The sequence below is a fragment of the Phyllostomus discolor genome, chromosome 7 (assembly GCF_004126475.2).
Source record: "Phyllostomus discolor isolate MPI-MPIP mPhyDis1 chromosome 7, mPhyDis1.pri.v3, whole genome shotgun sequence".
Lineage (NCBI taxonomy): Eukaryota > Metazoa > Chordata > Mammalia > Chiroptera > Phyllostomidae > Phyllostomus > Phyllostomus discolor.
Genome location: NC_040909.2, coordinates 31,437,769 through 31,451,684, shown reverse-complemented (window position 1 = coordinate 31,451,684; position 13,916 = coordinate 31,437,769). Strand labels below are relative to the sequence as shown.

Here is a 13,916-nt window from a genome sequence, read left to right as displayed (position 1 = left end):
GCCTCAGACTCTCTCCTTAGAGAAGTGACAGGCTGTGGGAGAGCAGTCTTCTCTACCTGGGACTACTGTTGATGAAGTTCAGTGCGCCCTCTGTGGGTCAATGTGAAGCCTTTGCTTTGGGGGCCACACAGGGACAGGAGCAGCCTCACCAGAAGGGCCTGCAGAGCTGTGTGGTGGGGGGAACATGTAGGCAGAGCCCCCCACCCCCAGTGCTTCTCCCAGGCCCCAGGGAGCCCAGCTCAAGTGCTGACAAAAGCACAACCAAGGGCAGGGGCCATGCCATGGGCTGTGGACCCCCTCTCCACTCTGTACTTGCCTTTGTGGCCTCCCAGGACCCGGTTCCTCACAGCTTCCTACTCTGCCCTCCAGAGTATGACATTGAGGCTGCCCAGGAGAAGGACCGCCAGGCCTTCAAACCCAGCAACATCCTGCGGACCCAGAAGACCAACTGTGATGGCTATGCCGGGCTCTTTGAGAGAATGTGCAGGTACCAGAGGGGTCCTGTGAAAGGCAGGCAGGCAGTCCCAAGGCCGACCGCCCACCCATCCCACTTCCCTTCCACGGTGCTATGCACCTTCGCCCACATGCCAGCCCTGAAACCTGAGTTTGCAAACTCTGCTCTGGAACCCAAGTGAATCCTGAAAAGGTCAATTTCTCCCATTTTAACACCAGCATAATTGACTTTGTACCATCTGCCAGGCTTCGCGATGCATTAACATAATGGCAGATGAATGCACAGAGATAATTTAGTTACAAAAGGCCCTTTTCCCACCTTCTCCCATCTCTGTGCAGCTGAAGGTTAGAAGAATGGCAGATTTGGGAATGGGAGGACAGTGGCTGCTGATGCCAAGGGGACTGGGAAATGCTTGTTCTCAAGTCAGGCTCAGGGGCCCCCTCTCAGGGGAAACAAAAAAATCTCCTACTCAGAAAGATTTGTCAGTTGGCAAAGCTGAATAACTAGGAAGCAATGTCTCTCTTGGAGCATTTGGGCTCCATTCTCGTTGCTCTGGGAAGGAGCACCTGGCCAGGTTACCTGGGTGGGTGAGAGCAGCTGAGTGGCTGATAAGGAAACCATTTGTGTTTGGAGTCACCATTGCTGGTTCTGAGTGACTTCAAGAGGGACTCAAGGCTTCAGAAGCCCTGCTAATCCCCGCAGCTTCTTGTACTTGCTCTCTGAAGTCCACCAGGTTTCCCAGGAAACAATCAGCCAGCCCCAGGGGCCACGGAGAAGCTCCCGTCCCAGGGGAGGGATAGACTGCTGGCTACTGTCCCTGCAGGCCCGTGGGAGAGGGCCTTCTCACCACCCAGAGGCCAGCCCCCCAGGACTGCAGGTGGCGAGTCATCAAACGAAGTACTTATGGCAATAAATACTTATGGTCCGCAGGCGGGAAGATGTGATGAGTTCATGTCTCACAGGTGGCTACAAGGTGTCCTACTCCATTAGATTATACACGCTACTGATTCCAGGCCTGACCCCCAGATGTTTGCCTCCCAACTTCAATCCCACACCATGTGCCTGGCCCCCCTGCTGCTCTGACCCTCCCACTCTTTCCATCCCCTGCTTCCAAGGCCCGCCCCTGAGACCATAGCCCCAGAGGCAACCAGGGCAGGGTGCAGAGGACACCAAGCCCACCACTCCCCGTTCACTCCACCAGGCAGCCCACACGACCCGAGCATTCCCACTGCCACCCCACCCCCACCCCAGCCCAGGCCTAGGCAGCCCCATCTGCCTCTGGAACTCTCCAGCCTCAGGATCCCCAGGCCTGAGGTTCCTGAACTAAACTATCCTGTAAAGTCCTTCAAAGTCTGACTTCAACCAGCCCTGTGCCCTTTGAGGCCACCTGCACTTTCCTCTCACTCCACTCCCCTCTCCCTACTGCTCCTTCCAGGCCGCCTGCCCAGATGCCCACCACCTTCTGCTCCCCAATCGGCACACCTTATCCACAAGCTCATGTCTTGCCTTATGCTTGTATTAAATGTTTTCTAAATTTAAAATATATTTGTTAATTGTAGGCAATTTTTAAAGTGCACAGAAACAAAAGAAGCAAATTAAAGTGCTCCAAACCCTCCCACATAGAGATGACATTTTGTCATATTCCTTTCTGGACTTTGTTCTACCATTGAGGTGTTGCCTGTGCTCATTTCTTCTCAGGTGTCTGTGGGCATCTATATCTCCATATGTCGTTAGCCACCTGCCCCCTCTGCTTCTCCTGTGACCACCCATCTCAGAATCCTACACACAGTAGGCCCTTAGAGACAGGACTGGACAGGATATTCCAGCAAACTTGTACGAAATAGACCTTACTCTCTTTTTAAGTACAGAATAACCATCAATCCATCTTCAGCTCTATTTTGTGTGCAGCGTTGTTCAGACTAATTATTTTCATCTGAATTTGCAAAGTTGAAAACACTCAGGGTTTGTAAATCATAGAATATAGCTGTCTCTACCCAGTAAAAGCTTTCTAGCATGGTATAGAAGGAGTGCCAGATTTAAAGCCATAAAGACGTCCCCAGTTCTCCATTTATTAGTCCTTCATTTACCACTCATTAGGTTTGCTCCTTTTGGAAGGCACTTAACCTCTCGGAGCCTCGGTTTCCTCATCTGCACACTGAGGCTGTGTTGCCTACTGGCAGGCCTGTAGGACTAAATGAGAACATGCAGTTTGGGGTTTGCCAGCCAGACTTCGGGGTTGTGTTGTCAAGCTTCCTTTCTTGAGCACTGAAGTGCTTTTGCCCTGTGGAATTTTCCTACAGACCCACAGAGACTCAGAAAATTGACACTTGCCTTGAGTGAAACTGTCAGCTTTTTGGCCTGATCCAGCTGCTTAACAATGGCCATATTCTGGCCTGCAGCTGATCATTAAAACACACTCAAAATTTTGCATCGTTTAAAGTTAGGTTCCAACCTGGCAATTACCACAAGCAAGACTCCTCACGTTGCCCAGGATGTTTAACAATAGCTCACGGTTTCTTGAATTCCTTTAACTTTTGCTTTAAAGATCAGTAACTTCATCGATGCATCACTTCCCTAATTCCCCTCACCTTTAAAATAACTGCCGGAGCTTTGGTAAATTCATTAACTGATTCCTTAATAACTGAAGACATGCAATCCACACTTGCTGATTTATCTCTGCTTCATTGTCAGAATGTTCTCTTAGCAAGAGTTGTACCCACATGGCCATCATTACTGCTGCCAGTCCACTCTGCCTCCCTGCAATGGCCTCATTAAAGACTGATTTAATAAAGTAATTTGGTAGGGAATTCAGATATTTTTACAACATCACTCATTTCCCCATCTTCTTTCCCAAGTAGCCCATGTAGGTTATTTGTTGATGTTATTGCTTGTAACTGCTGGTCCACCTTCTTTCTGACTCTCCATCTTCCAGCATTAATGTCTTTCCTTTTGCCTTAATTGTCACAGCCTTAATGAATTCTGCTTAATTTCCTTGCAGGGCCAAGCTTAATTCCCCAGATTCCTGCCACTGAGTCAGCCTCCCATGCATTCCCTAGCCCTGTTATCCCAGCTCTAGCAGCAGCTAGCAGATTTCCCAGAGACTTCCAATAAAGCCAGGAAGGAGCTTATTACCAGTTTGAGGCTTTGAAGCCGAGGGCACTGGTTGTCACCAATCAGATGTCAGTTGGTTTCCCATCCATCCTTCAGCTGTCACAGAGAGCAAGTGCAGCGACATGCTTCTGTTTCACATGACGTTCCAGACAAACCCAAAAATCCTATTGTTTCCAAAGGCCTCAAAACTAGGGAGTGATTTTTTCAGCTTCCTGAGAGAGGCAGATACATTGGGTAGCCTTAAATTATTCCCCCAAACTGACTTTGTCACAGAAGACCCCCAAAAGAGACATCTACCCCCCCAACCTTATAGATTCATCAAAGGATAGTGCTCACAAATATGAATTGCATCACTAGAGCAAACCCCCTTTAATTTTGCCCTGTATATCACCAATAAGTTTAAAAATAAAATATATCTTGGTGTACAAAAGGGACCATGCAAGGCAAAGCCTCCCAAACTGGGTGTTAGGACAACTGAATCCCGGTGCTGTTTTGGCCACCAACTGGCTCTGTGTCACCGGGCAAGTTAGCCTCCTTCTCTGAACCTCTGTCTGCTCACCTGTCGGAGAGGTGGCCCCTGAGGTCACACCACAAAAAGCTCCCAGTAGGACCTTCCAGAGAGAATTATTACTGTGATCATACTTTCTGACCTTACCATAAGGCGCTGTAAGAAAAGAAGCAGGCAGAAGAATCAACTACCTAAACTGGGAAACATAAGTCATAGTTATGCTTGGCCTGCTGCAGATGGAAATCACAGTACTTTTTGGTCAGTTTAGAATTTCTCCTTATTGCAACAATATACAATATTGACCTTCTTGAGGACCAACATGTGGGGAACAGAAAGGCCCTGAGAACTCTAAGTCACATATGCTTGTCCAGTGAAAGTTTGCTTGGGTTCAAGGTTAATGACACCATACTTCCTCACTTCACTATTTGAAATCATAAGATACCTAAACAAGAGCAGGCTTTGCTGCTTCTCCTGTGACCACCCTTCCCCGCCCTCCAGCACTGTATGTGGCGTGGTTCAGAGGTGCTGGGCGAGGCCATCAGAGCTGGGAAGGCCACGCTGGTCAGAGCCTGGTGGGCGCACCCTGCTAGGGCCTGACAGTGTGGGGTGAGCACAGCCTGACAGGGTTCCTGTGGAGCGGCCTGGACCACCCTGCACAAAATGACAGTTGAGGTCTGGGTCCCCCACCTCCACAAATTATACCCCTGGAATTGGGGTTTCCAAAACTGTCAAAGGTAAAAACCAAGATTCTGCAGCCTGAGGTTATTGGATAGATCTCCTTGGGTGGGACTTCGGGCCCCAGTGGAGCTGACCTGAGTGTTTGCTGTAGGAGGTGGAGACACTTGTCCTCTGCCTCTTCTTCAAAGCTCGCCCAGCTCTTTCCAGCAAATTCCTCCTCCTTTGCATTTCCCAGGGCTTTGTGTGTCCCCAACATTTTAGTGACAGTTCACATATCTACCCCTCTTCCAACTATGAGCACATCTAGGGCAGCCAGTGAGCTTGATTTTTGGAAATGTATTTTATTACATTGTAATATATATGATATATGATATGATATGATATGATATATGATATGGTATGATATGATATGATTCCCTGGGGCCTGGTACAGTGCTTTGCTCATAGTGTATTCAGTCAGTGATCTTTTGATGGCATGGGATGGTCATGAGTTGCCCTGACTAGCTACCAGGAGCTGGAATCACTGGCTCTACAATTTTGCATGAGAATTATGGGATATCAACAATATTGCTCTACATGATGACTGCTTTGTCCAATTCCTCTTGTACGTTGCTGCCAGGTAATGAAATATCCTCATAGCATAGTCAAGCACAGCATAAGCTTATAGCTGAGTCAATTTTCTCATCTTTATTCTGCCCCAGGCATTCCCCACAGCCCTTCTACCTTCTCCTCAGCCTGTCAGAGGAGAATCAACCCCTAGAGATCATTTACTGCAGCTTTTCTTTTTGCCCAGGAGAAGCCTGCCAAGGTCACACTGGAGGTGACTCTTAGGGCTGGGAGTAGAGCTGTGATCTCCTGGCTCAGCCCAGTGAGTGCCCACTCCATCCTGGAGCACCCCTGGAATGGAGCACCCCCTGCCCAAGCCTGGGCAGGTTTTCAGATCTTACCTCCACTTCCTCCCTTCCCACGGGTGGGTACCCCCAGCACACAGCCCAAGGACACGGCTTCACCCAGGAGGACACTGGGGCCGAGTGTGAGCTGGCCGTGCTGCCCACCTCAGCCCCGGCTCCATTTCGCTGTAGAGCTTCTCCCTCCTTCCCTGGCTCCAGGTGGCTGGGAGCAGAGGACCAGCATCAGCGGGGCAGCAAGTCCTGAGGGGCGAGGCTCCGCCCAGTTCACCTGACCGCAAAACGGGCCCTGCCCCCCATCTCCCCCAACACTGTGCTAGGCAGCCTTCTGCACAGACACTCTGGGCAAGAAAGGAAACTAACTCACCAAAGAAAGTGATTTCAAGTAGTATGTATGAACTTTTCCCACCCCAAAGGTAACACATAATCATTATTGAAAACTTAGAAAATATAGAGGCGTTCAAAGAAAATTTAAGTCACCTATAATCCTATTACCAACAGACCAGGTGACTTTTGCTCGCTCTCTCTCTGTCCCTCTCCCCACCCACTTCCCCCTCTGTCTCTTGTCCTCCATGAATTCATACACACACCATGGGCCGACGGCACAGCTCTATAGGCTCTGGTCAATTAGCATCGCTTCAGGAGCATTTCTTATCTCACTAAACATTTTTCACATTTCTTCTCCTCGCATTCAGAGTATATGGAGCCCAACCTCCACCCATCCCTCCATCCCACCCCTCTGGCCTTGCTTTTGACCCTCCCCTCTCACTAGCTGTTTTCTCTAAGACCCTGAACATGTTCGGATCTCCTCATCCTGAGAACCAGGCCCCTCGGCCCTGCATCCCCTCAGCCCCCTCCTCTGCAGCATTGCAGCCATGGGAGGCAGGGGCTCTCCAGGCGTGTCCACAGTAAATCTAGACTTCAGGATCCAGTTTCTCTTGCTTTCTGCCCCCATCTCCCACGTGCCCCTGAATTCCTTCTCACAGGGCCCAGCTGGTCATCTGTTCCCTCAGACGGCCTAGAAGGCCTGGACCTACTTTTGAGAGGCTGCGGGCAGAAGCGCAGGGAGGGGAGCGAGGCGCAGGCTGAGGAGGAGCCAAGCCCACCAGGAGCCTCAGCAGAGGCCCTGCAGGGGAAGGAAGTTTGGGTGGAGGAGCGAGTGTGATGAGCCAGGTCATCCGGTGCAGGTGAAGCGGCGTGTGCCAGGTGGAATGCGGTAACCTGCAGGCTCCACATCTTGGCTCACTGACTGTCTCCAGGAATGATATAATGTACTATAGATAGGTATTACTTAATCCAATATTCTGCTAATTGTTAATTAAACATTCATTTGTAGAGAGGAAATTTCTCCCATTCCCATGGTGGCTGTGTAGCTGCATCACCCCAGTACCTGAGAGTCTCCATGGCACTCTCACTTAGAGCAACCAAGTCTGCAGACCTGGTTCATGAAAGGACCTCTGCCACCAAGGCCTCCTCTGTGAACCAGGCCCAGTGACCCCGGAGGGCAGAATCAGTCCACCTGAGCAGAGCCTGGGGCCAGTGCTGCTGCAGAGGGTGGCCAGGCAGCCTAGCCAGTACTGTGCTCCAAGGCACCCATCTGAGGGGCCACCATGCACACCCTGGGTCACATAGATTTGTGGATTTATTATACCAATTATCCACAAGCAAAAGGAGTGTCTTTTTTAAAAAAATAGGTTCTGTCAAACAATGCATTTCTTTTTAAAAAAAGATTTTATGTATTTATTTTTAGAGAGAGGGGAAGGGAGGGAGAAAAAGAGGGAAAAAACATCAGTGTGTGGTTGCCTCTCATGCACCCCCAACTGGGGACCTGGCCCACAACCCAGGTATGTGCCCTGACTGGGAATTGAACTGGTGACCCTTTGGTTCTCAGGCTCGTGCTCAATCCATTGAGCCACACCAGCCAGGGCTAAAAAGTATCTTGAAAAGAGGCAATTTTTTCTAATTCACACAAAGGCTCCAGATGGGCTAGCACAGGGCATCCCCTCAGTGAGACTAGTGGTCTGCCCCTCAGCTGCCACGGCGGGCTGGATCCTGAAGAGGAAAGCCAGCTGGCCATCGCAGGACTTGCAGGGCTCTTGCTTGGCCTTGGGGTGGTGCCCATCGCTCAGATCCGGGCCTCAGGGTTTCAGCTACTAACACCCAGGCTGTAGCTTGCTGATGATTTCCGTAGTTCCCAGATGTGGCCAGTGCCCATCCATCCCCCACTGTCCAGGCCCCAGAAAGAGTCGCAAGCTTGGTTGTAAGCTCCAGGCAGTGCATCACCAAAGGCCCCAAGCACCTGGACAAGACCGATCAGTTCTCCACGCCCCAAAGGACACCTAAGGGGGACTCCAGAACTGTGGCCAGGGCAATCAGTCAGCACATGACCTTAGTGCACTGTCGTGGCCCGGCAGTCAGACCGGAACGATCCTGGCAGTGGACCTGTCCTCCCAGGTCAGGGCCGCAGACATAGGCTGGCCTGCCCCAGGGGACCCCGCACAGAGGTCCTCAAGCTGGACAAAGCCAGGGGAGTAGGGTTCAGCTTTCTTCCACACCCTCGCTTCCAGCACGCCTCCCTGACACCCCACCCATGTCACCTGGACCCACCTCCCCAGTCACACATGTGTTTGGAGTTGCTCTGGTTCCTCAAGAATGTTGCCATTTCCCTGGTCCCCGTGTCCTTGAGGCGATCCCCACTGCATCACTCCTTGTCCTCATGAGGAGCAGCCGGCAAGCACCAGGCAGCTCTGGGCAGAGATTTTAGTCTTGAGGGGGAGCAGGCAGCAGGACCACAGCCAGTCTTCAGCAGCAGGATCGACTGGCCCCGTGTCCCTGCCTCACCCCCACCCCCCATCCTGGGGCCACTGACAGACAGGCTTGGGGGGTGGGCAGCCCAGTGGGGGCCACCTCTCAGACCCCCGTCCCGCCCCCAGGATCGCTGGAGTGCAGTGCATGACCGTGCCCGGCTACTCCAAGGGCTTTGGCTACCAGACGGGGCAGAGCTTCTCTGGCGAGTTTGACCACGCCTGGAATGCCGTGTACCTGGAAGGGAGATGGCACCTGCTGGACAGCACCTGGGGCAGCGGCCTGGTGGACACCAGCACCTCCAAATTCACCTTCCTGTAAGTACGAGTCTCAGTTCTGCTGGACGTCTGGTCGGTGGAAATGGGGGTGGCGGGATGGGGGGACATCCAAGGTTGAAGGCAGCGGCAGGAGGGGAGGGGAGCCAGGGTGGCCTCAGCCTGATGCTGGCCGCTCCCACCCGTCCTTGGGCTCCCAGCTGATCTAGCTGCTGGCCAGTTCCAAGGGCCCAGAACTTTCTGTCACCTCACCCTCTACTGACGCAGTCCCTCCTCTGGCTCCCTATTACTCCCTCCACCCAAGTGCTAAAAGCCTCCAGCAATTGCCCCAGGGCCACATAGGAGGAAAGGCAGAGCTGAGATCCTTCTTTAACTACCCATGGATTCCCTGCAGGCCTTTGGCCCAAGGGCTGTTTCAGGATTCACAGATACCAGAATTCCCTCCACAGCTTCCCCCAGACACCGAGGTTCCCCTCCTGCTCTCTGGGCTGAGTGCAGCCTTATCACGTCTCTAAGGACAGGGCTAGGGTTTTGCAGGAAGGGGTGCTGTTAGTGTGCAGTCACTGAGCCACACGGGGGCGGGGGCAGGGGTGCAGGGGCCTGGAGCATGACTGCCCTCCGGGGCTCTGGCCAAATCGGCCTTCAGCTAAGGCCATGACATTTGCTGTGGATTATTATGTCCATCAGCAGCTCAGATCTGTCAGAAAAATGAGCATTGTCTCCTATGTTTTCAGTTTAAATCTTGACAGCCCCACACACAGGACAAGTGCAAGCACGTGAACACACACCTGTGTGGGGCCTGTGCATTCATGTGCCTCCGCACCTCTGTCAGCTCCAGCGCTGCTCCCTTTGCAGGGCCAAGTAGAGCCTCCCCATCCCAATCACAGATGAGTCTCTCCATTTTCTTCTTGATCCCCATCCCTGACCCCTGGAGAGCCACCTGTGGTCAACCTAGACACGACAGAAGGGCCTCTGCCCACACAGCTGCTCAGGCATGGGGACCAGCAGGGGGCGATGGTGGACACTAGTGGGGACAATGGAGCTGGCCCACCAAGCATTTCCCCCCCTTGCCCCCCCTCCACTCCACTGCCAGGCACCTGGTCCGCGGGTCACGCCTTTTGCTCCCTTCAGGACTCTGGCTTTGAGAGTAGGGGAGCTCATTCTCCCCTGGACAGGCTCTGGATTGTGGCCTTCTCTTAGAAGGGGCCTCAGATCCTGTCTTGGCCCCTGTTTCTGGATGTAGACACTGAGGGGTGGCCTCCAGTAGTGGAGATGGTGCCTCTTCCCTTTCAGGGCACCAGTGGGACCCCCGCTGTGGGTGCATTAGCTGAAAGAAGGCACCATAGATCCCCCCATGAGGAGCCACCTCCCCCTCCACAGGGCTGGCCCTGCTCACCCCACACGCTGCTGACCAGCTCTCCCTCTGCTCTAGCTACAATGAATTCTACTTCCTGACCCATCCCGCCCTGTTCATCGAGGACCACTTCCCAGACAACAAGAACTGGCAACTGCTTAAACCTCCTCAATCCCTGAGGCAGTTTGAGAACAACATGTACCACAAGAGTGAATTCTACAACAAGGGGATGCTGAGTGCCCACCCGGAGACTCCCATGATCAGAACAGGTAACCCCGGGGCCAGGGGCTGGGGGCCTGGGGCCAGTGCACCGGCCACAGGGACAGGGCCTGCTCAGAGCCTCTAGGTGTCTGGGCCCCCATGGGACTGTCCTTCCAGGGCCCATGAGCTTGGTGTAAGCTGTACTTTTAGGGCCATTCAGGGGCTGCGGAGGCAGCCAAGACTGTCAAGTCCATCGGTCACACTCGAGTGAACCAAGAAGGGGGTGTGCAGGACATCTGTGGGTTTTCTTGCCCGAGGGCTGCGCTCACAGCCCAGCCTGTCAGGGGGGCAGAGCTGAGTTCCCTGGGCTGACAGAGCCTCACTCAGCTCATACAGCAGATGAGGACCACCTCCGCCCTGGCCGTGCCGCCCCCCCCCAGTCCGGGTGCCCAACAGAAGCTGACTGCCCTGCTGTGTTCTCTTCCCAAACCCCTGGCAGAGAGAGAGCATGTGGTGAGTCAACATCGTGTGTCAGTGGTCCAGCCAGGTAGCCGGGGATGGCAGGGGTCTCCCAGGCCTGAGGGTGGGGCAGGCTTTCTTAGGGAGGTGGGCGCTGAGCCAGCTCTTGGGAGCTGGAGTAGAACAGGTATCATGGTCCATGGGGATGGACGTGTTCCAGGAACCTCCGAGCTCAAGCACCCTGAGACCGGGCCAGGCTCCAGGGGGCAGCCGGGCCTCCGCAATGTCTGGATGCCTGTTGGCTCGCTGGCCTCTGCTCTACCTCCCTCCCTCCCGAGCACAGGATCCAGCCTTTTCCAGCTGGATTCCCTGGGTCTGGGCAGTGCCGGACCCCAAGCTGAGCTGTCACCATGGCTGGCCTGGGGTTGCATTTGCTCCCCATGTCCCCACGGGGTCACACAGGCAGCCATCTGGGTGTGTCTGCACACTATGAGGCAGGTGCAGGGTCAGCTCCAGGGACCCAGAATTGTGATCATGGGCCTTGCAAGACTGTCTCCAGAGGACTGACTGTGTCTTATGCGTCTCCACAGCCTGATGGCTGTCTCCATGGCCCTGGTGCCTGGTCCTAGGCTGGGCACATGGCTGGACATGCCCCAGGGCTCCACACAGCCTGGCTAGCGCTCCCCACACTTCAGCAAAGGACTGCCTGCTGGTCCACGCCCTCCCTGCCACCCCGGGCCTGTACACTCTCAGGAGACAAGGCCTGAGCTCCCATGAGTGGTGACACGGGGTGGCCCGTGGCTAGGCCCAGCACCTGTGGGTGAATGGGACACCTGAGTGCCCCCACATTCATTCCAGCTGCCTTGTCCCTCCTATCTCACCAAGGCTCCCTGAACCAGGCTGAATTCTGGCATGCTTTTTTAAAACTACAAACACCTGGTGGCTCCTGCTGTTGTAACAGCAGTGTGAAGCCACTGTCTTGGAGAGTGAAGGCCTTTCCTAGGCCTGAGGCCGGATGGCCTTGGCTGCATCAGGCCTTGTCACATGGGAGCCGCAGGGAAGGACGCACCAGGCACACCAATATCCAGCCAGGGCCCCGGAGCTGAATTTCCTTTGCAAGCAACATAGAAATGTAAACACTGGGCTGTAATAGGTGGTAGTCTACAATGTGATCCATATTCGTGATGCATATTTAAAGACTATTTCTTGGTTGGAGTTAGTTGTGGTAAGAGTGGGGACAGGAAGGAAGCAGAAGACAGAAACTGAGGCACATAAATGCAGGGAAGGAAGAGGGCACAGGACGGTGGGGGCGGAAAGCCCCTGAGAGCCAAGGAGGGTGAGGGCAGGAAGAGAAGGAAGCGGGCAGAGGAGGCCTCAGGCTCCTGCTGTCGGCAGGTGTCCCAGCCCTTTACTTCAAGTCTTCCCAGGCACACGACTCACCGTTGCCAAGAACCCCCTGGACGGGGCACTGGGACAAGGCAGGAGAGGAGACAGGTGGGCCCCTTCGCAGCACCCACACGCAGCAGGGAGGACAGACAGTACACAGAACAAATTCACGCCCTGACTGGTGTGGCATGGTGGGCTGAGCACTGGCCTACCAACCAAAAGGTTACTGTTCACCTCCCGGCCACAGCACGGGTCTGGGTTGTGTGCCGGGCTCCCAGCTGGGGATGTGCAAGAGGCAACTGATGAATGTTTTCCTCCCTTCCCCTCTTTCCAAAACTAAATAAATCAAAATCTTTAAAAACCAAATTTGTGACAGCAGCACTAAGTTCCCTAAGATGGACACAGGGCAGGAGAGGCCTCCAGGGCGCTCAGCCTCATCTGAGGCATCTGGAATGGCTTCTCTGCAGCCAGGCTTTCCCCAGGTTTGGGGGAGGTGGTGGAGGGGCAGAGCAGGTGAGAGGGTCCTGGAGTGTGAAGGGGAGTGTCCCTGGAGGCTGTGAGCGAATGTCCTGTGGCTGCCCCCAGGAGAATTCCCCTGAGCTGGCAAAGCAGGAGGGACAGGTTTCTCCACTGGTCTCCAGTTTGATGGTGACCGCAGAAAAGAACCCAGGAATGACAGGGACGATATTTTCACAGGAGCCCTCAGGCTGCCCTGTGCAGGTGCTAGAGTGTTCCACATATCAAAGGTGAATTGTGTGAGCCCCTCACAACCAGCCCAGTATCAGGTGGACCAGGACAGGGGCTGTGAGCAGTCGAGGGCTGAGATGGTTCTGCCCTCTGAGCTAGTTTAGAAGAAGTGAGGGGAGGGGGTTTCCACTGAAAGAGGATAACAAATCTGTTATTCTTGGTCGTTTTCTTTGGAGGTTACCTTGGGACAGATGTTGAAGACCATGGATAAAGAGTATAGACAAAGAAAATAGCATAAAAGCACAAAGAACCCCACAATTAGCATAACAGATAAGGAAGGAATAACAGTAGAGGTCTGGTGGCAGTCGGAGGCATGGGAAGGGGGCCAGGTTGGAGAGCGTGGCACACGCAGGGGGAGGAGAGCACTTCCAGAAAGGCGTGGCCTGCAAGCTGGATTCTCCGGGAAAGTCACTGAAGACTCTGGAGGGTGGAGACAGAGGCCAGATTTCAGACAGCCAAAGAGGTGCAGTGGGGACAGGTTTGAAAGTAAAGTAGGTGAGGAGGTGGCAGTGCCTGAGGGGCAGGGAAAGCTTCCCAGGTGGAGGAGCCCCGTGAAGATGGTGGGGATGGGGGCATTGAGCTGCCTGCGTGGGACTCTCGTGCCCAAGTTTGGAGTTGGCACTGAATGCAGTAGCTGAACAGCCTGGAGCCGGGGAGCCCCATGGCAGATTCAATGGGAAGTCTCAGAGGCACTTGTCCTAGAGCATGTCAGGGAAGTGCTTATGGGCTGCAAAGACCAAAGAACTGGCCACCTGCCCCTGAAAACATCACCAGGAAGGAGGAGGACAAAACTGGAGGGTACAGGGAGAGGACGAGGGAGGGTGGACACCAAAGACCCTCCCATGCTCCCACAGACCCTCCACTCCACAAACACAGCTGAGATGTCCCCAGGAGAGAAGCATGGGGGTGGGGTGGAGCAAGGAGGTGCCCCACCATGGGGCTCAGTCCCCAGGCGTGAAGCCATTCCAAACAATTTTTAAGGTAACGTGTGGACATGACAGCTGTTGACACTGTAATGAACAGAAACTGG

General features: G+C 53.8%; 1 protein-coding gene across 1 annotated transcript in view; it reads left to right on the top strand.

Annotated features, from left to right (window-relative positions):
* Nucleotides 1–13,916, top strand: part of KY (kyphoscoliosis peptidase) — a 47,240-nt gene that overhangs the window by 28,370 nt on the left and 4,954 nt on the right. The window contains exons 8-10 of the mRNA XM_028518578.2: nucleotides 370–487; nucleotides 8,593–8,781; nucleotides 10,172–10,362. Coding sequence (XP_028374379.1) covers nucleotides 370–487; nucleotides 8,593–8,781; nucleotides 10,172–10,362 — 498 coding nt within the window. The remainder of the gene's footprint in view (nucleotides 1–369; nucleotides 488–8,592; nucleotides 8,782–10,171; nucleotides 10,363–13,916) is intronic.